Source organism: Suricata suricatta, chromosome 17, assembly GCF_006229205.1.
Source record: "Suricata suricatta isolate VVHF042 chromosome 17, meerkat_22Aug2017_6uvM2_HiC, whole genome shotgun sequence".
NCBI lineage: Eukaryota > Metazoa > Chordata > Mammalia > Carnivora > Herpestidae > Suricata > Suricata suricatta.
Window position 1 is genome coordinate 47,957,989 of NC_043716.1, and position 23,544 is coordinate 47,981,532.

The 23,544-nt window shown below is 38.1% G+C and overlaps 1 protein-coding gene across 2 annotated transcripts in view; it reads right to left on the bottom strand.

Moving 5' to 3' along the window:
• Positions 1 to 23,544, bottom strand: part of ABCA5 (ATP binding cassette subfamily A member 5) — a 64,415-nt gene that overhangs the window by 14,637 nt on the left and 26,234 nt on the right. For both annotated transcript variants that reach the window (XM_029928263.1, XM_029928261.1), the window contains exons 12-23: positions 20,551 to 20,661; positions 19,194 to 19,369; positions 18,537 to 18,656; positions 17,147 to 17,285; positions 16,068 to 16,158; positions 15,741 to 15,880; positions 14,723 to 14,842; positions 10,271 to 10,472; positions 9,382 to 9,551; positions 6,975 to 7,102; positions 6,197 to 6,334; positions 2,878 to 2,991 (exon numbers count right to left, since the gene is read on the bottom strand). In XM_029928263.1, the coding sequence (XP_029784123.1) occupies positions 2,878 to 2,991; positions 6,197 to 6,334; positions 6,975 to 7,102; positions 9,382 to 9,551; positions 10,271 to 10,472; positions 14,723 to 14,842; positions 15,741 to 15,880; positions 16,068 to 16,158; positions 17,147 to 17,285; positions 18,537 to 18,656; positions 19,194 to 19,369; positions 20,551 to 20,661 (1,649 nt within the window). The remainder of the gene's footprint in view (positions 1 to 2,877; positions 2,992 to 6,196; positions 6,335 to 6,974; positions 7,103 to 9,381; positions 9,552 to 10,270; positions 10,473 to 14,722; positions 14,843 to 15,740; positions 15,881 to 16,067; positions 16,159 to 17,146; positions 17,286 to 18,536; positions 18,657 to 19,193; positions 19,370 to 20,550; positions 20,662 to 23,544) is intronic.

Here is a 23,544-nt window from a genome sequence, read left to right on the forward strand (position 1 = left end):
GACCATGGGGAGAGGAAGGGGGAAAGAGCGGGGGAGAGTGAGGGACACAGATCAAGGGACACTGAATACTGAAAATGAACCATAGACTGAAGGGGGAGGGGGGGTGATGGTCATGGTCGGGGGCACTTGTGGGGTATTGATGGAAGCACTGGGTATTGATGGAAGCCAATTTGACAATAAACTATTAAAAAAAAGAAAAGGCTTTAATTTGGTTCATTACTTCTCAGATGTAACAACTCTGACAACACTTTTCAGAATCAGAATACAGTAGGAGCTGAAACACACAAAACAGACAAAGCAAAAACTGCCATGAGGGTTACAGCTGCACAAACATTAAGTAGCCAAAATGCTGGTGCTTTTAAAAATCTGTGGAAATAGATGGAAAGATGTGTTTAAACAGAAAATGGATTCGCACTGTTTATTTTTTTAATTGTTTAACGTTTGTTTGAGAGAGACAGAGAGAGAGCAAAAGCAGGGGAGGGGCAGAGAGAGAGGGAAACAGAGGATCCAAAGCACGCTCTGTGCTGATGGCAGAGAGTCCTCCCTGGGGCTCGAACCCACAAACCATGAGATCATGCCCTGAGCTGAAGTCAGACGCTTAACTGACTGAGCCACCCAGGTGCCCCAGATTCTCATTTTTTAAAATTAACTTTCATGAAAACACTAATAAACTGTCAGGTGTCTCCTGGATTTACAGAAGACTTCCAGGTTTGGTGGGTTGTACTGATAATACATTTAAGCCTTTTCTAAACTCCTGTGTGGTACAGAAACTAAGGTGCATTACTATAAGTAATTAGCATTTTCACATACAGACAGTAAATTTAAGTGATCTGAGTTTCCCTAACTCTTCATCCTCTCATTATTTAATCTGAAATTTTAAAAGTCTTTTATAAATCCAAATACCTAAGAATTTTATTTAGTTGATTTTTGACATCTGTGAAAACATATACACCTAATAATTAAATGTATTACATGAAAGAGGGGCCTTAGAGAACAGAAACATGGAATATAAAATTTAGTTAAGACAGAGAGGAGCATTTGGGACGCCTGGGTGGCCCAGTTGGTTAAGCATCCGACTCTTAGGCTCAGCTCATCATCTCAGGATTTGTGAGTGTGAGTGTGGAGCAATGGCTGGGACTCTGTCTCCTTCTCTCCACCCCTCCCTCACTCGTACTCGCTTGCTCACTCGCACTCTCTCTGTCCCCCTTTCTCTCTCTCAAAATAAATTAACATAAAAAAAAGGAGGAGGAATGATAAAATAAAAAGGACAACCTTTGTGTACAATGAATTAAAATAACAAAAATATAAACTCCAACATGAGTATGAAAACATAAACAAGAGTTATCTGGACAATTCACGCTTCGGTCATTCATACTATGCCAGTGGGAAGGTAATCAGCATATCCACTCTGGAAAACAGCTGGACAGTGTCTTATAAAACGAAACACGGAATCACCGTATGACACTGAACTGTACTCCAGGCCATTTATCCCAGAGAAGTGAAAACCCACATTCACACAGAAGCCTGTATGTAAATGTTCACAGCAGCTGTATTCACAATAGTCAAAAACTGGAAATGATCCAGACCCCCACCATGGAATACTACCAAAAAATAAGAAAGAATGGACTCCTGGTACGTACAAACTGAATGACTCTCCAGGGAATTGTGCTGAGTGAAAAAGCCAGTCCCTCCCCAAAATATGTTGTGATTCTATACATCCATTCTTGAAATACCAACACTACAGAAATGGAGAACAGACTGGTGGCTGCCAGAGGTCAGGGAAAGGGTGGGTGTGGGGGCCAGAAAAGGGCAAAGGGAGGGATCTTTGTGGCGACCGCACTGTTCTATACCGCGACTGCATCAATGTCAACTATTATACGACAGTCTGACTAGATGCTATTGAGGTGAAGACAGAAGCGTACCTAGGATCTCGTTTTATTATTTCCTAGCACCTAATATGAATCTACAATGATCTCTAAATAAAAATTTGAATTGAAAAACATTTAAATTGAAACAAAAAAGAGAAAAATGCAATTGTCTAGGAAGTTTTGTATGTGAGTAGTGGAGTTATAGATTTCTTAAATTTTCTTACACTTTCCTACATTTTCTAAATTAGCACAATGAATATATATAACAGAAAAAAATGAAGATATTTTTAAAATATCTCCTGAGACTCATGTATTACTTTTCCACTAAAGAAAATTATTAAAAGAATTAATTGTCTGCTCTGAGGCTTAACTTACGACTTGTCACACTGGGTAAATGATCTTAGACAAACCCGTTACCACTGAACTAAGAGCAGGCGTGGAGAGAATGAGAATTCTGATGAGAGGGCCAAGAGGGACCATCTCAGCAGGTGGAGGGGCAGAGTGTGCAGGGCACCACCTGCCTGGGGACAGAAGAGGACAAAAGTCAGAGAGAAAAGGAAAGGGCACCAAACCACAACTGTACACAGCAATTTTTCCCTAGGCCCTGGTGGTCATGATCACGGTCTACCTAATTTTTTTCATTTAACAGGAAGTAAGTACCTTGTACATTCTATACATTCCACTAAAGGTAAGGGGAGAGGCAGTCTAGTGAACTACTGAGAACATAAGGACCCACTACTTGAATGAGATGAGACAGCACGGGCACATGATAGGAACACTCCCATCCTCACCTCCTGACTAATAAAGTCGGTCACGTAAAACTCACATCACTATGTCGTAAGGATTAAAGGATATAACTTGTAAAGCATAGGACAAGGACTCAAGTAATAAATGATAGTTATTACTATTACTATAGTAAATATGCTTACACTCCATTTACTAACTCCTGAAATATGACCTCTTGCACTCATGCAAAAAGCTATAGCTGTAATTTTAACTCAGTCATTACCTTATGATTCTCGGCATTTTCCATGGCAAAGTAAGGTGGCATTGCAGTAACAATGATTCCAAGTAAAGCTGCTTGGAAATACAGCTCAATTTTAAAAACGATGTCTGTAATTTCCTGAAAGACAACCGCAGAATGAGAAATCAAAGTGAGAATTACTTTGTATCATCTTACTACTTCCTCAAAGACTATCAAAACCTCTGAAGAAACACCCTAGGATGTGTACCCTAGGCATAGCCTGTATGAGAACAGGTGGCAGTGTTAGTAATAGGCAGGGAGTTATAGGACCAACTTTGCCACTTAGTAAGCAGCCACAGAATCCTGAGCAAATCATTGTACTTCCATTTTCTTGTCTACAACGCAGAATAATACAGCATTCAAATTAAGCCTCGCTATTTAACTAAAAATGATAATGTGCTGGAAAAAGCAGTTAACATGCCCATCAGTGGTCCTATGCAAAGAACAGGTCAGAATGATTTCTGATGCATTCGCTGGTTGCCAGAACTATGAGCCATTTGGGATCTCGGGGCCTCTTCCGTTGGAAAAAGCTGTAGTTTGGAACAAGCTCAGGCTCCTCCTCCAGCAGGGAGGACAGTAGCTCCCACAGGCCCTGATGGTTCCTTGACTCAAAGACCCAAGTACAGAAGGCAAACTTCTCCAGACAACCCATGTAACCAGCTGGGGCCCCAAATGTAAATCATCCAGAACCAAGTGTACTGTATTACCCTACCCTCCACAAGGCCATTTTCTTACTGTGCTCTGTGAAAGACACGTCCGTGGGACGGGGAAGGCACTCTGCACTAGGAGAGAACCCACACCACGTCCAGCAGACACCCCGGCCCCGGCACACCTCCCCAGAGGATGATGTGGAAACAGAATGCATCTTGTCCACCCTCACTTCCTCAGTTTTTAGCAATAAATTCATGTCATAGGACATTGTAGAATTTGTCCCAAACTCTGGTAATTTACAGTGGAAGACGCAGACAGAACCAATAAATATATGAACTAGGCAGTACAGGAAGTGGAGATGAGTAAGAATACACTTGTGTTCAACCACACAGAGTCTCATAAAGGGAGGGAGAAATGTGGCACATCTATGAATAGTGAGCTTTAAAAGTCTCATTTCTTTCCTTCTGGCTTTAAAAAATGGTATGGTTGTATGTCTGTGTTTGATGAAAAATGTAAGTTGTAAGATATTTTTTAATAGTTATGGATACATACAAATGTAGTCACATCATAGAAACATACAGGGGAATTATAAATTTTGAATTGTGGTTACTTCATGGATGAGAGAAAGAGCAAGATTTGGGAGGAGCACACTGGAAGTTTCAATTGTATCTTTAAATTTTTACTAAATTTTAAAAAAGGGTAACAAGGCATCAACGTTTGAAACACTTGAATAGTAATACATGCTTATTCTCTGTAGACCTGAAATATTTCACATTAAAAAAAAATCACAAAGGATGATCCGTAACCAGTGGTTTCGATGTCACCGATGTACTGGCGACTCCCAACACGTATTTCCTGTCCAGGAGTCTCTCCAGACCCACACGTCCAAATGCCCCCACGCATCCCATCAGGCAAAGGCCACAGGGGTCACCGACACCTGTGTATGCTCCATACTGAAATGAGTATCTCCGTTCCACCCGACAAGACAAAACCCTCCGCTGCCCGTGCTCTTGAAACCGGCGAGCGGCGCCACCGCGCACGCGGCCCAAACCCAGAAACGGGACTCTTCCTTCCCTCACCTCGCGAACCCAACAGCGATGGAGTGCGACACATGTTTTCCAACATCTTTTTCCTTCTATCACTATTGTTACCGGCACTGCATTAACTCAGTCACTCATCGTCTCCTCTCATCTGAACTGTTTAGTAAAACAATCTCAGATCAAACCTAAGTTTCCTTCCTCTTCCCGCCACCATTTCCCCCCAGAGAAACCACTCTCTACCCTGGTGCCAGTGATCTTCTAAAAATGCCAATTTGATGTTACTTTGTTGCCATGCCTAAGTAAAACTAGAACAAGAAGAGTACTAGTCTTCAATGTGATCTCCATTTCAAGATGACACCATTATGGCAAATTAAACAAGTTTTAGGTGTAGATTATATAGCCAAAGAGACAGAAGGTAGATTAGTGTCTGGCCGGGGGTGGGGATGGGGTGGGTAGATAAGGAATGATTAACCGGAAGAAGGGTCTCCTGGGGGCTGGAGGAGGACGATTAAATCTAGAGCTGATGTGGCGATGGCTACAGAGCTCTAGGAACAAGAGAAAAACCACCTAATTGTACACTTAAAGGAGTTAATTAATAGTATATGACATGTATATCAATAGAGCTATTTTAAAAAGTATAGCAATAGGGGCGCCTGGGTGGCTCAGTCAGTTAAGCGTCCAACTTCGGCTCAGGTCACAATCTCGTGGTTCATGAGTTTGAGGCCTGTGTCAGGCTCTGTGCTGACAGCTCAGAGCCTGGAGCCTGCTTCAGATTCTGTGTCTCCCTCTCTCTCTGCTCCTCACCTGCTCGTGTTCTGTCTCTCTCGCTCTGTCTCTCCCTGTCTCTCAAAAATGAATAAATGTTAAAAAAATTTTTTTAAGTATAGCAACAGAAAGTAAAAAAGTTCCATTACAGAAAGCACTACAGAAAGATATTTGTCCATTTATTATTCAATATGTGAAAAATAAAACATAATTGTGAGAGAACAGTGTTGACCATTTTTCTGAAAACATAATTTTTACTTTTATAACCCAACAGTCCTATCTAGAGGAAAAATGACTTCTCAAGTTTCCTTCAGTACCTCAGTAAGAGGTTTTAGATGAATATCATTTTTAAATTATCTTAATTTTTCTTCTACAATGAAGACAAAAAATACTTATGCTTTATAAAATTATTAGTACCAAGATAGAATTTCCTTGACCTTGAAGCAAACCAATACAGGGCACTTTTTTTAAAATTTCTTTAATGTTTATTAATGTTGACACACAGAGAGAGTGTGTGCTAGGAGGGGAGGGGCAGAGAGAGAGGGAAACACAGAGTCTGAAGCAGACTCAGGGCTCTGAGCTGTCAGCACAGAGCCCGATGCAGGGCCCGAACCCACAAACCATGACATGATGATCTGAGCTGAAGCTGGATGCTTAACTGACGCAGCCCCCCAGGCGCTCCAATGCTGGGCACTCTTAAACCCAGATGCAAACCATCCCCAACTCAAGTTTTAATATGACTAAAGAATGGTCACATGATGAACATCTACAGATTTCATTTGTATCAGCATTTGGCTTTTATTACACACACACACACACAACACACACATTTTTTTAAGTTTGCTTACTTGAAAGAATGGGGTATTCCAAACCTGGATGCTTTCAGTCACATTTAAATGATAAAGATAAAAATTACTAATAATATTCATCAACACAGGTAAAGAACAAACCATAGTGCTGTTGAAAACAGCTGTAAAAACATAGTCCTACAATTAAACAAAAAAAAAAGAGTGTTATGACATACTTCATGTAAGGAAATCTACTGCTACTATGTACCAAGCTTTTCTCACAGACTAAACTAATCCTCACTAACTAAAAGTTGATTCAAAAAATTATAGAAATCATATTCAATAAATAAAAACATACATAAAGATAACCTGGTTTGGAATCTGTAAACACTTTGACATTTTATAATTTTTTTTAACATTTATTTATTTTTGAGAGAGTCAGAGATACAGCATAAGTGGGGGAGGGGTGGACAGAAAGGAAGACACAGAATTCGAAGCAGACTCAGGGCTCTGAGCTGTCAGCACAGAGCCTGATGAGGGGCTTGAACTCACAGACCATGGTGAGATCATGACCTGAGCTGACGTCAGACCCTCAACTGACTGAGCCACCCCGATGCCTCAATATTTTGACATTTTAAACAAATTAAATTATTTATGGTTTTATAAACTGGTCATCCAGTGGGTCATAAGATATAAACACAGCCAGATATTTCCAAAAGTAAATTCTAGTTTCTAACTTAATGATGTCAAGCCAGCAAATTAATAATATTAGAGAAAATATCTTAATATTTTATAACTTTCAAATAGGTAGGTATTCATTCACATATGTTACTCTTACCTTTTCTGCATACATCACATTTAAAGCTGCACTGTGGGGAGCAGCAGACACATAGTTGCTGTCATTAAACATGGTCACCATTATGTTCTGGTTTGTGAAAAAGCTAATAACATCGCTGATATCAAAGTCTGGTATTAGAAAATAAGCAAATAACAAAGAATTGGTTTAAATGTGAAACATGCAGATGCAGACTTTTAATAACATTGGAAAGAGCTTTCTAAAAAAAAAAAAAAAAAAAGATCTTCATTAGATACAGCATGATCAAGAATGATGGCTCTGGAGCCAGTCAGCCTGGACTCAAATCCAAGTCAATATAGATACGGGCCTTAAAAACAGACCCTGGAGGTTGGCAACTGCACAGATTTTAGCTGTTGCTGCTGCAGTTGCTACTATTATGTTGAAAGTTTATCTCTAATACATGAAAGTTAATTAAATTGTGAAAAAAAAATCTATCTGGCAATTTTATGTTAACGAGATAACCTACTGGGCTCAGAAAGATAGAGACAGGCAGGGTGCGGAGTAAGGTAACCTCACTCTTCAGAGGATTTCTGTGTGCTTTGTAGAAACAAATTTTATACATGTCAATTGCCTTAACTGCCTTAAGATATTAAAGCACACAATCAGGTCTCCGTCTATATTCTTTAAATAGCCTGGAGCCAAGAGAAAGACTGTGAGTCTTGTCTGAGGTTTAATCTCTACCAACATGTCTGATGAATGCAAACAGTTCCATCTGCACAAAAGCCAGAGGACAGACGTGGCTTTGAGAGAAATCAAAACCAAACAAAGGAAAACACTATCAGTAACTAAAAACAGTACGGCAGGTGGGTCAGACTCCGCATCAAACTTGAGTGTCCAAGAGCATGGTGCTCTTCGTGCTTTCATTGGTGCTTTTTCAGATATAACATTTACACTTTATTTCCTGCCCTAAATGATCTCTCTTCTTCAGTTCCCACTGTGGCTCTGTGCTCTTGAGAAGAGAGCTATATTATAACGGAAAGAACTGTATCACCTGCGATACAGAAACCTCTGCAAGGAGGATCGGATACAAACCAATATAGACACACGGAGGCCAGTGATTCCCAAAGGAAACATGGCTTTATTTCAGACCAACAAAGCCTAGAAAAATAAAGGATACATATGTATGCAACTCTAGAAAAATAATAAAAAATAAAAAATAATAAAAGGGATAAAACTATGAAAATACTAGAATTTCTACAGATCAGTGAGAACAAACAAAAGGCAGAAAGATCTTAGATACGTACACAATTTCCCAAACACACCAAAAATGTGTATTAGAGTGTAAGACTCCATTTAGTGCTATAACAACATGAAATGTGTATTAAAATCAAAACAAAAATTCTATTGAAAGAAGTACCATCATATTTTCTATTCAAGAGTAGTTTTCTGTCATTCTTCCTCCAAAAGAGTAAAGATTACATAATAAACAGAGAGCCACATTTTAAAAGTGATGATTTAAAAGTAATTCATTATCATCCCTAACTATGATTATTGTCTTAATTCTGGCCAAAGCTCTTCAGGTAATAGTGAATCAGAAAGGAAAGATACTGAAATATTGGTAACACGTTGGAAGATATTAAACCCCAAAGAGTTTGTGAGTTATATTAATGATTATATTAAACACAACTCCCTAACATATTTCAGCAAGATAAGCAAAGAAAGCTGTCTTCTGTTCCGCTCTCTGCCAGGGTTTGCTAACCCCGGTTTACTCTTCTAGAACCCTGGGGCTACAAATGATCCGTGCGGACGGGAGATTCTGCACCGACAGCTGAGCATGTGGGAAGGGACTTCTGTATTAGGCTTTAATATTCTGAAAAGCAGAATTGATCCTTGCTCAAGGCCGTGGTTCTTTAGTTCTTGTTTTTTTTTGTTTTTTCATATTTCACAACTATGTAATTAAGAACAATCAATAGCAAATCCAAAAATACTCATTACCAATTTAATGTATTTGATTATAAATATTTATATCTAAGGCAATTTTCCTTCTAAAGCATTTTTCAGATAGCCTTTGAAATATTGTTTAAACATTTCTATTTAGATATATAACTGCATAAATATAAACTCTTTCTAAAAAAGTGTTTCAACTTCTGAAGTTTATTTTGCTTGCTATAAACTATGATAGGAAACACACAGCTTGAGAATACACTGCTACCATTAGAAAAGGAAATTTATTCTCATAATTTGGTTTAAAAAACTGTAATCTACACTTAAACCAAAATTTCACTTCTGTAATACATTACTCAGCATCAATAATTTTTTTTAGTTTAGATTTGTTAAGACACACCACACCTTTACCTTACATATATTTCTAAAATCCCAGTCTCTGACCTACATCCCACCAGCCCAGGCCCCAACCAACACACATTCACAGACCTTCACACACTCTCACCAGTAGAATTTTGAAGAAGCAGAGCTGTTTTGTATTTGTGAGGTTTCTCTCCAGGTTTTAGGAAATACAGGTCTGGAACAAGTTTGATGGGAACCACAGCATTTTTAAAAGAGCGATGCACCAAAAACATAAAAATCTGAACTGCAAAAAAAATTAAAAGTAGAAGGAACCTGAAAGGGAAAAAAACAAAAGCACAGGACACATCAATATATAAATCTATTTTTTAAAACTCTTCCTTCAAATGACAGTTAAAAGTACTCATGTTAAGAAAAAAAAATTAAAAGAAAAAACTTGAAAGAAATAGCACTTGGGAATAGAATTTCTACTTCCCAAAATGATCCCATGACAATACTAGATGGAAAGCCAAAATTCAATGACAAAATTAAAGCGTTTAAAACTAAGATCGCAGCCATCCTGAAATTCTTCTAGGGTATGTAAACTTGTGTTTATAACTTTTTAAGAATGAGACATTATGCCCAACTTACATCTCTACTGTCCTGAAGGGACTATCATATTTCCTGCCCTATTTACCCTCCATATGTTTTAGAAAAGATAGGATATAAAAGTATCTTAGATACAGGGAAGAAAACAAAAATACAGCGAAACTCTGAATGTCTGACATCTTTGAAATATCATCCATGCCACATTAATATCCACCGTTCCTCTGCAGGCAAAACAAGATATACTCCAGGCAATTATAAGGATCATTATTTGCTATTGATCAAGTACATAATTCTATTCAAAATGCCCTTCTATGTGGAAGGCAGATATCCCGTTTTATTCTGCAAAATGTTGCTACATTATACGTGGTAGGTGTCACAGCAAGTGACCAGTTGAATTTCTATCCTTAAAAAAACAACTCATCAGGGAGAAAAGTGATTACACTTACACTGATCTTACTGATTTGCTTTCGCGTTTCAAAGTAAGCAAATGAAACTTTGCTATTGTGTACACCTGCTGTTTCCAAAGGCTCCTGGTGCTGACAAGACAAGCCTTCGCTTCAGAAAGAATAAGTAAGCTCTGCTCCATTTCATCAAAAGATTTTGAATCCACTTCTTCCTCTGGTGGCTGCTGAGTAAATACACTATAATCTATTCACCAAAACAAAACAGAAAGACAAAAAAATGATGGTATATTCCTTAAAAGGATGAATATTTGTCTGAAGCACGTAAATTTTTCAGAAGCACGTATCTGGTGGTAATGTAGGACAAATGGAACTCTCATATACTTTGGCAATATTATTAAAACTGAACACGCACATAAATTATGACTTAGAAAATTCTCTACTAGGTATAAATGCAACAAAGTTATGTACACAAGTCTACCAAAACACATGTCCAAGAATTTTCTTAACAGGTTGCCTGGGTGGCTCAGTCAAGTAAGCATCCAACTCTTGATCCTGGCTCAGGCCATGATCTCATGGTTTGTGAATTCTAGCCCCACATCAGGCTCCATGCTGACAGTCTGAAGCCTGCCAAAAATTCTCTCTCTATCTCAGCTTCTCCCATGCCTGCATGAGGTATGACCATGCACTCTTTCTCTCTCTCTCTCAAAATAAATAAACTTTAAAAAAAAAAGTATATTCTTAGCTAGCGACCTATCCAGAATAGTCATAAACTGGGAAAAACCCAAAAGTCTATCAACAGGAAAATGAATACATAAGTTGTGAAATACTCTTGTAAAAGAAAAGTCTAAAACAATGAAACTGAATAAACTACTATACAACTACAGTAGTTTAAATTTTTTTAAATGTTTATTTATTTTTGAGAGAGAGAGACAGCATGAGCAGGGGAGGGGCAGAGAGAGAGGGAGACACAGAATCTGAAGCAGGCTCCAGACTCTGAGCTGTCAGCACAGAGCCAGATGCAGGGCTCAAACCCACAAACTGTGAGATCATAACCTGAGTCGAAGCCGGATGCTTAACCCACTGAGCCACCCAGGCGCCCCTACAACTACAGTAGTTTATTTAATTTATTTTTTTAATAGTTTATTGTCAAATTGGTTTCCATATAACACCCAGTGCTCTTCCCCACAAGTGCCTTCCTCCATTACCCAACTACAGTAGTTTAAACCTCACAAACATAATTTAGGTAAAAGAAGCCAGATACAAAAGAGACATAGTATATAACTGATTCCATGAGACCAAACACAGACAAAAATAATCAATGAGGATAGGAAAAAGGATATGTATTTTTATAAGTCATGCAATTTTTAAAAAAATTATGAAGACATGAAAATTGGTTTCAGTATTATGAGAACCAAAAGGAAGGACTTATTTGTGATTTATGTTAAATACAAAAAATGAGTAAACATTAAAAACTTTAAGAGTGGAATGGAATAATGCATAAAGCAATATCGAGCCAAGCAAGCCTGGTTATCCGGGGCCTGAACAAGTAAACAGTTTGGATGAATGAGTTAGTAAGATAAGCCAGATTAATCCTTCTCTTCCACTGATACAATGGACCAAATCAAACTAAAAATGGGGGCTAAAATATTGTATATCACAATTATGGTATTCAGCAAGCACCAACTTACCTTCTGCAGAATTTGATATATATATATGTAAATAATTTTTTATGTTTATTTACTTTTGAGAGAGAATGAACAAGCAGGGGAGGAACAGAGAGAGATAGAGAGACAGAGGGGGGGAGGGAGGGAGGGGGGGGAGAGAGAGAGAGAGAAAATCTGAAGCAGGCTCCAGGCTCTGAGCTGTCAGCAGAGTCTGACCCAGGGCTCAAACTCAGGAACTGTGAAATCATGACCTGAGCCGAAGTCGGACACCCACGTGACAGAGCCACCCAGGCACCCCTGGAATTTGATACATATACTTTTAAAGTTTATTTATTTATTTTGGGGCACCTGGGGGGCTCCGTCGGTTGAGAATCTGACTTTGGCTCAGGTCATGATCTCAGAGTTCATGGTTTCCAGCCCTGCGTCAGGCTCTGTGCTGACAGCTCAGAGTCTGGAGCCTGCTTCAGATTCTGTGTCTCCCTCTCTCTCTGCCCCTCCCCTGCTTGTATTCTCTCAAGTATAAACAAACATTAAAAAAAAAATAAAAATAAATAGGGGCCCCTGGGTGGCTCCATCAGTTAAGCATCCAACTCTTGGTTTTAGCTCAGGTCATGGTCTCACAGTTTGAGTTTGAACCCCACAGTGCTGTCAGTGCAGAGCCTGCTTGGGAATTCTCTCTCTCTCCCTCTCTCTCTCTGGCCCTCCTCCCCTGCTTGTACTTCCTCTCTCTCAAAATAAGTAAATACACTTTCAAAATGAAAGTAAACAAACAAATAAATAAAAAAGTTTATTTATTTTGAGAGAGAGACCGTACTAGTGGGGGAGGGGCAGAGAGAGAGAATTCCAAGGCTCCATGCAACCAGCACAGAGACCAATATAAGGGATCGAACCCACAAAGCCAAAAGATCATGACCTGAGCCTAAAGCAAGAGTTGGACACTTAACTGAATGAACCACCCAGGAACCCCCAGAATTTGGTACTTTTAACCTCTGAAAAATAAAACCATTAAAATTGGCCAAACTGAACACAAGTTTATTCTGCCTGGTGGGCTTAAAGGTGCTACAGAATAAGGAAATAACACCCACAGAGTGCACAGCCTTCTCATCTTTATTCCCACTACCCAAACATTCCTACAGACTCCCCCCTGGACCTCAAAGTATGTAGCACCACAGGTATAAGCATCTCTTCCATCATCCAAGGTATTACAAACACACCCGCTGATAATGCACTCTGTATTCTGATCACTAACTTCCTCTATTTCTTCTATTCCCATATCTTTCTCTCTACTCAATTTTACCAAACTGGACACATGCCCAAATTTGAGATCTTGTTCTTTCTCTAACTATGTAAGATCTAAAACCTTTATGTGAACTTTTTCTGACTATAATCTGGTATCATGTCCCCATCATAAACCTGCCTTTCCTCCTTTCTCCATGTAGAAGAGAAACACCTGCTTCCTTCACCCTCCTGACCCGCCACCACCACCATCTTGCTAATTTTTAATTGTAAGAAAGTTTCCTCAACTCACATCCTCACCTTAAACTGCAACGAACCAGCTTTGACTTTTACCACCACTGAAAAGGCTACAGTCAAGGTCACCACTAGCTTCCTTTCCATCAAATCCGTCACTGTCGTCTCTGTTACCAAAACAATCTTTTCTGTTCTCACCTTATTCCCAGCAATCAGCAAATAAGTGATCACTTCCTCTTCCTAAAACACCATTTTTGTCTGGGTTTTTACATCGCCTTTTGTGAAGAGAAAAAGAGCAAGGACAGGTCCTTTCTAGCCCCTTTTGGCCCTTCACTGCCCAACCTCAGGGTCCCCCCTCCACTTTTTACCTGCACTCTCTTCTGGAGTGATTTCATCAAAACCTCACTCTGCTCGGCTCCACCGAGTCTAACTGGAGAATTTACGTCTTCCGCCCTAACATCTTCACTCCGCTCCAAATGTGCCAATCCCCTGCCCGCTGTACACCTCCGCTTGGATGTCTAATAGGCATCTCAAACAATACAACCAAAATCCAGGCCTGAATCCCTCCTTCCTACAAACTTGCTCCTCCCCTGCTCTCAGGAAAGGGCAACTCCATTCCCAGTTCTCAGGCAAAATGCTTAGGAGTTACTCTCGATTCCTCCCTCCCCACCACCTGCCACTTACTCCATCAGCAAGACCCCACCAGTACCAGGAAAGTAACCCAAGCCGATTCCCGGTCCCTATTTTCATGACCATCCTACTTCCCCTGAGACAGCAGTTCCCTGACCGGTCCTCCTGCTCCCATTCTTGCTTTACAATCCACTCATCGTTTAAAGACTAAAACGCATTAACACGCAAACCAGATGTTACTCCTTTGCTTTAAAACTCTTGATAGCTTCATGCTGTACGAAGGAAACAAACCAATTTCTTTTCCAGACATTCAAAGACTAACCATGATCCGGCCCTCCCCTATAATCTGCCTGGCTCTCTAAACCCCATCCACAGCGGCCTTTTCACTGTCATCGAAATCCTCTATCTCATTCCTGAATTAACAGTCCGTGGTAGCAGTTCCCTTGAGCTGGAGAGCTCCGCAATACTATTCAGGTTTTGTCCTCGTGCAAGTTATCACCCCACACAGTCCTCCCTGAAGATGCGATCTAAGTCGTCCCTCCCAAGACCCCCCAATTCTCTCCTTCATAACTCCTGTTACTATCAGTAAGTATCTCACTTATGTGCTTATCTTATTTATCTATCCTTCCTTCCCCCAAATGCGTATTTCATATGCTTATATAATTATCTATCTTGTTCACCATCTGCCTGGTTCACTGCCAAAAACTTTTTGTGACAGTTTTGTTTTTACCTGCTTGATCAATTTCTGCTTCAACTTCTAGCTTTAAGAACACGTCTTCCAAAGTTGTCATGGAGACACCATAAGAAATAACACCTAAATTTGAGTGAGTGTCTAGAGCAGAAAATAAACCTAAAAGAAAAAAATAAATAAAAGAATGTTGTGCAGTTAAGCATATCATCATGAATTATCCTAAAATATCCTTTCAATCTGAGATGTGACTAAATTTATTAGCACAGTGGTTCTCAAACTTTTCCATTAACATTGTTAAAAACTGCTAAGGACCCAAAAGAATGTTTGTTTATAGAGATATATCAGTATTTGTCATATTATAAATTAAATCTAGAAAATATTTCACAGACAGAATGATAGGTAGGGTTCATTAAGTTGGCAGTATGTACTTCATTCCAGTTAATGATTTTTTCCCTTGGGGGGAAAAAAATCACTTTAACACAGGAAATTTTAAATGTTATGGGAATTCTGCACAACATATCTGCATGAGAACACCCTTTTGGTTATTAAGAGATCCTAAACAGATAAAGGACACCAAGTTTGAGTTTCTCATTGTAGAGTAGAAAAGTAATGCCACAATCAAAATAATTTAAGGGTTTACCATATTATCATGTAATTCATTATGGCATCATGAAATTGGGAAAGAACCTGAGAACACATATAAACAATCATATGTGTTTGTGTATAATTACATACTCCCAGGAGGCCTCTAAGCAAATGGAGTGATCTATTTCCTGACAAAAAAGCAAATACATTTATTTAACATATTAGCTACTGTTTTTTGCATGCTGTTTGTTGAAAAATAAAAAATAAAAACAAAAAAAATGATAAAACATCCCACATTAGCTTGTAGCTTGTCATTTTCAAAAGCAAAATAAAGCAGAAATGGAATATTAACTTCAGCCACCTGGGAACATGTAAATATTATGACATAGAGACGTGTACAACAAAGTAAACCAAGAAAATCGGTTCCCAATGCAAGATCCTGGTCCAGTAACCAGGAAACCGAGAGTTATACCTGCAAATTTGTCCATGTCCTTAAAAGGCAAGCTATACACAAGCTGTTGATCATTCTGCTGTAATAAAGTGGCTGCAGGTATGTGCTGTTTAACCAGGGCTGAAAGAGATTCTGTGGCACAGTATCTGTCTATGTACATGCTAGAAAAAAACAGAAATCGTATTTTTTAAAAATAATTACTCAATAAACAACCAAAAGTAAATTCTGAATGCTTGAAGTTAGTGCCATAAAAAATGGCCACAGCACTAATATTACGGCAAACCTGAAATAAATAACAGTAGACCAAGAATACTATAGAGGATAAAGTCAATAAAGAATAAAAGATACCTTAGGCGGTAGCCAATCCCCCATTTACTTTTGAGAAAAATTGAAGAACCAACACATTTCAACATTCCTTGTGATATGACAGCTTTCCTATCTGCAAACAGAAATTTGCATTTCAATTTTAAGTTAGTAACAGGATTAATAGGCATATTTATATTTTATGAATTACAATGAGACACCAATATCATTAAGTATCATTATACGATCACCACAACCTTATCGGAAAGGTACCAGATTATCATTACTTGGTTTTTCAAATGAGAACACAGAGGCAATGAGGAAATACACAGGTTGCTCCTGTTTCATGGAGCCAGGAGGCGACAAAGCCAGAAACTGTGCCCAGGCAGCTCTGCCTCCGGAGTCCACTTTCCCACGACAGCTCCACATACCTCAGACTCTTCCTAAAAGCCTTACTACTAAAAGTGCCTTCACAATTCCTTTTATAATCAAAGGTAAAAACAACAAAAAAGCAACAGAAACAAAATGTCACTATATTGGGTTTTTAAACACTTTAAAGAGCAAAGATACTACTGAAAAAATAAATCTATGGCATAAATTGTGCTGAACACTTTGCTTCCTTCTGGGAGAGGGGAATTCTGGTATATGGTAGTTGAAGGGGCCTCTCTGACCAGCACCTGGTAAAAACCTTGAGCACTGAGTCTCTAATGACCTTTGTTAGTAGACAACATCTCACATACGTCATTACCAACTCATTGCTAGAGAAATTAAGCATGCTCTGTGTGACTTCACTGGGAAGGATTTTTGGAAGCTCATGTCTGGTTTCCTCCGTGTCCTATGTGCCTTCTCATTTTGCTGATTCTGCTCTGTATCCTTGAAGTCCTGCAGTAATAGCTCATCAGGATAACTGTATGCTGAGGCCTAGTTCTTTTAGCAAATTACTGGACCTCAGACAGTCTGCAGAACCCCCAACACAAAAGTAAGTGATTTTTTAAAAGTTTAAAACACACAGCTATGAAGAACACACAGCTTCTTTATTTATTCCTCAGAATTTAGTATCTTTGTGTCCATCTCCTATTGTGGCCCCATGAGCTTATCCTACAAAAATAAAGCGAAAATCTCACCAGCAAGAATGTCAGCTTCATCCATGAAATGAGTACTAAACACCGTCACCCGATTAGATCTTCTGTATTTCAGAAGATTCCAAACAATATGACGAGAACAGGGGTCCATTCCAGCTGTTGGTTCATCTAGCAATAGTATCTGTAGGAAAAAGAGTAGGGAATGGCAAAGAATCCTCAGAAAAACTACAATACATGAATTTATGTGGACATTGAGAAGCTTTCCCATTTCAAATTACTATTTCCAATCAGAAGTATATTAGATCTGAGTTTTTCATTCAGATATGAGATAGCATAAATTTTTAAATTATCAGTTTGGAGTATTTTCCTTGTTTCAACAGAAAAGACTAACATCAGTGAGATACAAGACATAAGTGTAAAACAGTAAGATAAATAAACTAAAAAACAAAATATTGGTGGAGGTTGGGAGAAAGATACATTAACACAAAACCAGAACCCAGAGGCACTCCCCAAGCTGTAGAGCAGCAGGGGAGATGGGGCAGGCTAGTGGGGACCAGGAGGCGCCTGGCCGCAGCTTGCTAACAACACTGTGCGGAGTACTGCATCAGATGGCTGTTTCGACAGGACAGAGAACAGCACAGAACAAACATGACCACAAAGAAAATCGGCAGGACAGTGAAAAACTGAACAATTCCTTTGGTTTTATTTATTATGAACTATTATTAACACATAGAAAAATATAGAGAATATTAGAATAATACTGTTATAGCTACCAGTGGAATTTAATCAGTCATTTTTGGGCCATATTTCCTACAGATCCTTTTTTTTTTTTTAAATGTTTATTTATTTTTGAGAGAGAGAGAGACAGAGCATGAGCAGAGGAGGGGCAGAGAGAGAGGGAGATACAGAATCCAAAGCAGGCTCCAGACTCCAAACTGTCAGTACAGAGCCTACCACGGGGCTCAAACCCAGTGACTATGAGATCATGACCTGAGCTGAAGTTGGATGCTTAACCCACTGAGATCTACAGATCTTTAAAAATAAATAAATAAAACACTGCATATAGTCCATCCTTTCCATCTCCCTTCCTAGAAGTAACCACTATAGTAAACATGTTTTGGGGCGCCTCGTGGCTCACTCGGTTAAGCATCCGACTTCAGCTCAGGTCATGATCTCACAGTTTGGGCTCTGTGCTGACAACTCAGAGCCTGGAGCCTGCTTCGGATTCTGTGTCTCCCTCTCTGCCCCTCTCCTGCACATACTCTCTCAAAAATAAACATTAAAAAAAAATAGGTTTTATCTTTGACTCTAGTTTCGAAACCTTATTACTATAATTACATCCATAATAACGTATGACACTTTACATAGTATGTTATCATATATAAACATACAATACATTATATTTGTGTATAATACATTAACATTTATTTACCTTTGGATTCCCAAGAACAGCAATTCCTAAAGACAGTTTTCTTTTCTGACCACCACTTAACTTTTTAGCCTGATTATCTTTGATAGCCTGCATGTCTAAATCCAGTAAAACTTTCTGCACCTGTAATGTGAGAACAATGTTATTTTTAAAATTATATCATTTACATAATTATCAATGTTAATTTTTAAATGTCCCAATTTTAATATCAACTTTTAAAATGTTCTTTTAGTACAGAATTTAATTTTGACATGTATTCACATATAAGGAGTCCTGGTTGAAAGGTCTGTTTTACTTTTGTGGCTCCCTGGGTGGTGGTGCAAGGATCAGTGTGAAGGCGCATGTGTGTGTGTGTGTGTGTGTGTGTGTGTGTGTGTGTGTGTGTGTGTGTGTGTGTGTGAGTGAAGAAAGGCAGATGCAAAAGAAAAGGAAGGAAGAAAAGAAAAACCTATATTGAGAGGCTGGTATCCTCAAGATGAAACGAGGACATTTTATATGTGCTAAAATATTTAATCCAAATTCCATCTAATTCTTTGTAAGGAATTTCTGTTTACGGGCTCAGAACAGGTTATTCTGATTTTCAAGCATTTTTATACCAGTTATTACAGAAGGTTATTAATTGACAAGGAATAAGTAAAAATTTCTACTTGAATGACATACTTCTTGTATTACATTATTGGCTGGGATTCCTTTGATTGAAGCCAAAATGGATAAGTTTTCTTCTACTGTCAACACATCAAAGTGTATATCTAACTGTGGACAAATGCCAATCATTTTTCTTGCTTCAAACATTTCGTCTATTTCTGAGACTCTGTATCCATATATAGATGCAAATCCTAAAAGCAAAATATATATTTCAATTTATACTAACTATATTTATTCAGAAGTATATATGCTTTAATGTATACTAATAACTTAGCTACTTATATGTAATAAACTTGTAAGCTATGAATTAATATAAACTCAGAAGGCATAATATACCCTTGTTTCCGTACTATGGTGATCTACTTCCAACTTATATTTCAACCTTATTTCCCTGCATTTTCAGTTGATATTACATAGTGAAAAGAGCAAGGAACCAGAGCTTAATGCTGAACATATGTTCACTGGTGCATTATTTACACTTCTATTCCAGCAGCAATTTTCTTTCCAGGCATTAATCAATAAGGGGAGAGAACAAAGAAACTAAAAATTTTCCCCTAACTAGATATATGGTCTTGAAAAAATCAATCTGAATTCCAGTTCTTCTCTTCTATAAACTGAACACTAATATGTCTCACTTAATTTCAGAACTATTAAATCAATGTGATAATTCATGGAGAATTATAAGAAAAATCACGAGTTTTTATTAAATGTAAGATATCACTACTTTCATCAGAAAGTGACACAATTAGGGATAAACAACAAAATTAAACCGATTTTACAAGTTAAACTACATTTTAAGAAATGCAGATTCCACACATGGAAAGTCAGCCTTTCTTAAAGCAAAGTATTCATTGCACTGCCACTAGATTTGGTTACTGTGGAAATATGGAGCTGCCATATTAAATTCTCACCTATAGGGCAATCACAATTATACATGTAAGGTATTACTGCTCTTATAATTGTATTTTAGGAGATGATCTGGCCTTTATCAAAATTCTTTCCTTTTGAATTACTGTTGCACATTTAGATATCTATATCTATAATCTAAAATGGCTATAGGTCTCATTTAATTTTCAATTACTGACTTATTCTTCCTTGAAAATGAAAAACACAAAATATCTTATAAAATAAGTACAAAATCAGATCATTTTTATTAAACATAACTGAATCACTTTTATTTTCTATTAAAAAAATGTATAATCAAAAAATAATAAAAAAACACCTTGACAGACACTGAGGTTGGTACTAAATCATTAAAAAAAATCAATCAGTACATGTTTCAAGGATAAATAACTATATTGTGATACTTTGGTTAACAACACTAATAAACCCAGGAATTGCTTTTTTTTTTTTTTAGTCAGAAAACTCTCACCATCAGAAGCCGGGCATAGTCCACAAAGAATATTCATCAAAGTACTCTTTCCTGTTCCACTGTGACCAAGTAATGCAGTAATCTGACCTTCATATATGTCAAATGACAAATCTAGTTCAGGAAAGAAGACTCAAATGTGATTTTTATTTCTGTTGAGCTATACTAAATAATACATAATACTTGAGCAGTCTTGAAACAAATGTTTAATGGAGGATTTAAAGTTATTAGCATATTTAACAGCATAATTCTTATTATAGTCAATGGTATGAGCAACAAGAGTAATAAAAATAAACTTGTATTAACAGATTTCGAGAATATACAAAACACTGGGGAGGGTTTCTGTGTCCTCACTTTTGGGACTTTCGAACGTAACTGAAACAAAAAGACAAACAAAAATTTGTTCCCAAGGGTATTAACAAGGTTCCCATGGTAAACATATTAGCAAAAACCTAGAAACTAACCAACAGCATGGAAATAGCAGACACTTGAGAAATTCAATTTAAATAAAAGAAAAACGAAATGAAGAAGTATGACTGGATGGATATGTCAGTGACTGAAGGAGGACAAAAGACAAGGAAGGATCTGAAAACCCAACTTTGAGTCCCTGCAGTCTCTCACCTGATGAAAGTGATCTGCAGGCCGGAAGCAAAAATAAATACTCTCCGGAGGAAGATGACATCATCCAGAGCATCAGATAATCCTACAGTTTTCATATGCAATACATAGCACTCAGTCAAAAACAAGGCAGGAAACATCAAAAGAAGATAAAAACCCAACAGAAATGACAGGTGACAGAACCAGACCTAGAGGACATGTAGATATTGTCACCATCAGAGAAAATTCTAAAACAGCCATGCTATCCTGCTCTCAAGAGAATGCTGCAAAGAACTAAAAACCATATAAAAGAACCCAGTGGCAAGACAGGAACTGGAAAAGATAAGTGAAAAATATTTCACTAAGATAGTTTAATCAAATAGGCCCAACTATAGAAAATTAGTAAATGACAAGAAAAGTCAAAAGAAAATATCTAGACTAAAGCACAGAGAAGAAAACAATTAAAATTTCAGAAAGAGCATAAAAAATAAATGGGATAAAATGGTAAGTTGTAACATGTAATAATAATAAACCTAAAGGATGAGAATATAGGACAGAAGCAATACTGGAAAATACCGGAAAAGATATGGCTGAAAAATTTTTGAAACAGAAGAAAGATATCAAGCCACAGATTCAAGAAGCACTTGTAAAACCAAAGTGGAATAAATGTAAAACAAACACTAAGGCATGTGGCAGTAAAACTGCTGAAAACCAAAAAGAGATCTTTACATTTTATTTTAATGTTTACTTTTTGGCAGAGAGAGAGAGAGAGAGAGAGAGAGAGAGAAAGAGGGGCAGGGGCAGAGAGAGGGGGACTGAAGATCCTAAGTGACTCTGCATTGACAGCAGCGAGCCCAATGTGCGGCTCAAACCAGCCAATTGCAAGATCATGGCCTGAGCTGGAGTCGGATGCTCAATTCATTGACCCACCCAGGTGCCCCCCAAAACAGATCTTTAAAAACAGGCAGGGTAACAGTATTTTCCAATAACAGAGAAATAATAAAACCAACCGTTACCTCTGCAATCAAAACAATGGAAAAGAGGGACAAGAGATCACATTTTCAAGTGCTGAAAAAGAAATTACCATCAAACTGAAATTGCATATTCAGAAAAATGTCCTCTAAAACCAAAGGAGAAAAAAATATATTTGCAGACAAAAACTGAGAGAATGTAACAAATATCAGCAGACCTGAATTAAAGAAAACAGCAAAAAATTATTTTTCACACACACATCCTAGTTGAATGATCAGAAATGCAGGAAGTAACAGAGATAAATGATATGGTAAATACACAAGTAAATATAAATGGAACAGCCTTTTAAAAACAATGCTAATAACATTATTTTTGGCTTAAAATATATGTAGAATTAAAATACATGAAAACAACAGCATATAATTTGGCACAGGCATAAAGAGATAAGTAGGGATAAAAGTAAGTTTCTGGACTTCCTTTTCTTGCTTTACCATTCTATAAATTTGGTAAAACCACTAACTTGTAAGTCAAGGATGTATGTTAAATTATCTAGAGTAATTTCTAAGATGGGCATGTGTAACTAAGAAGCCAGCAGGGGGAAAATTAGAAATGTCATAATAAAAAATATCAACTGCTTCCATCCCAACTAACCTACTAGAGGATGTGAAACCATATAAAAGAGGTAAATTATCCTGCCTACAGTCCACTAGACCAACTAGCCTGTTGGTCAATTATGTGACCAGACGACCATTCAATCCCAGATAATCCACAAACTGACTGAAGAACCAAACCAGAGATGCCTCAGCCACAGCTAAGTAATAACTCCCATAAGCCACTGAGCATTAGAGTGGCTAAAGCATACAGGTTAGGACAGAAATAATAACCGATTCCATATCAAGAAACTAGGAAGGGGCCCTGGGTGGCTCAGTCAGTTAAACATCTGACTCTTAATTTTGGCTCAGGTCATGATCTCATGATTCGTAAGATGGAGCCTTTTGTCAGCATCTGTGCTGATAGTATGGAGACTGCTTAGGATTCATTCATTCATTCATTCTCTCTCCTCCTCCTCCTCCTCTTCCTCCTCCTCCTCCTCCTCATTCTCCTCCTCTCCTGCTCATGCTCTCAGTCTTTCTCAAAATAAACATTTTTTTTTTAATGAAGCTAAGGGAACACCTGGGTGGCTCAGTCGGTTAAGGGTCCGACTTCGGCTCAGGTCATGATCTCACGGTTCATGGGTTCGAGCCCCGCATCGGGCTCTGTGCTGACAGCTTGCTCAGAGCCTGGGTCCTGTCTTTGGATTCTGTGTCTCCCTCTCTCTTTGGCCCTCCCCTGCTTACACCATCCCTCTCTCTCAAAAAAAAAAAAAAAAAAAGAGAAATAAAACATTAAAAAAAAATGAAGCTAGGGAAAGCAAAACTAATTAAACCC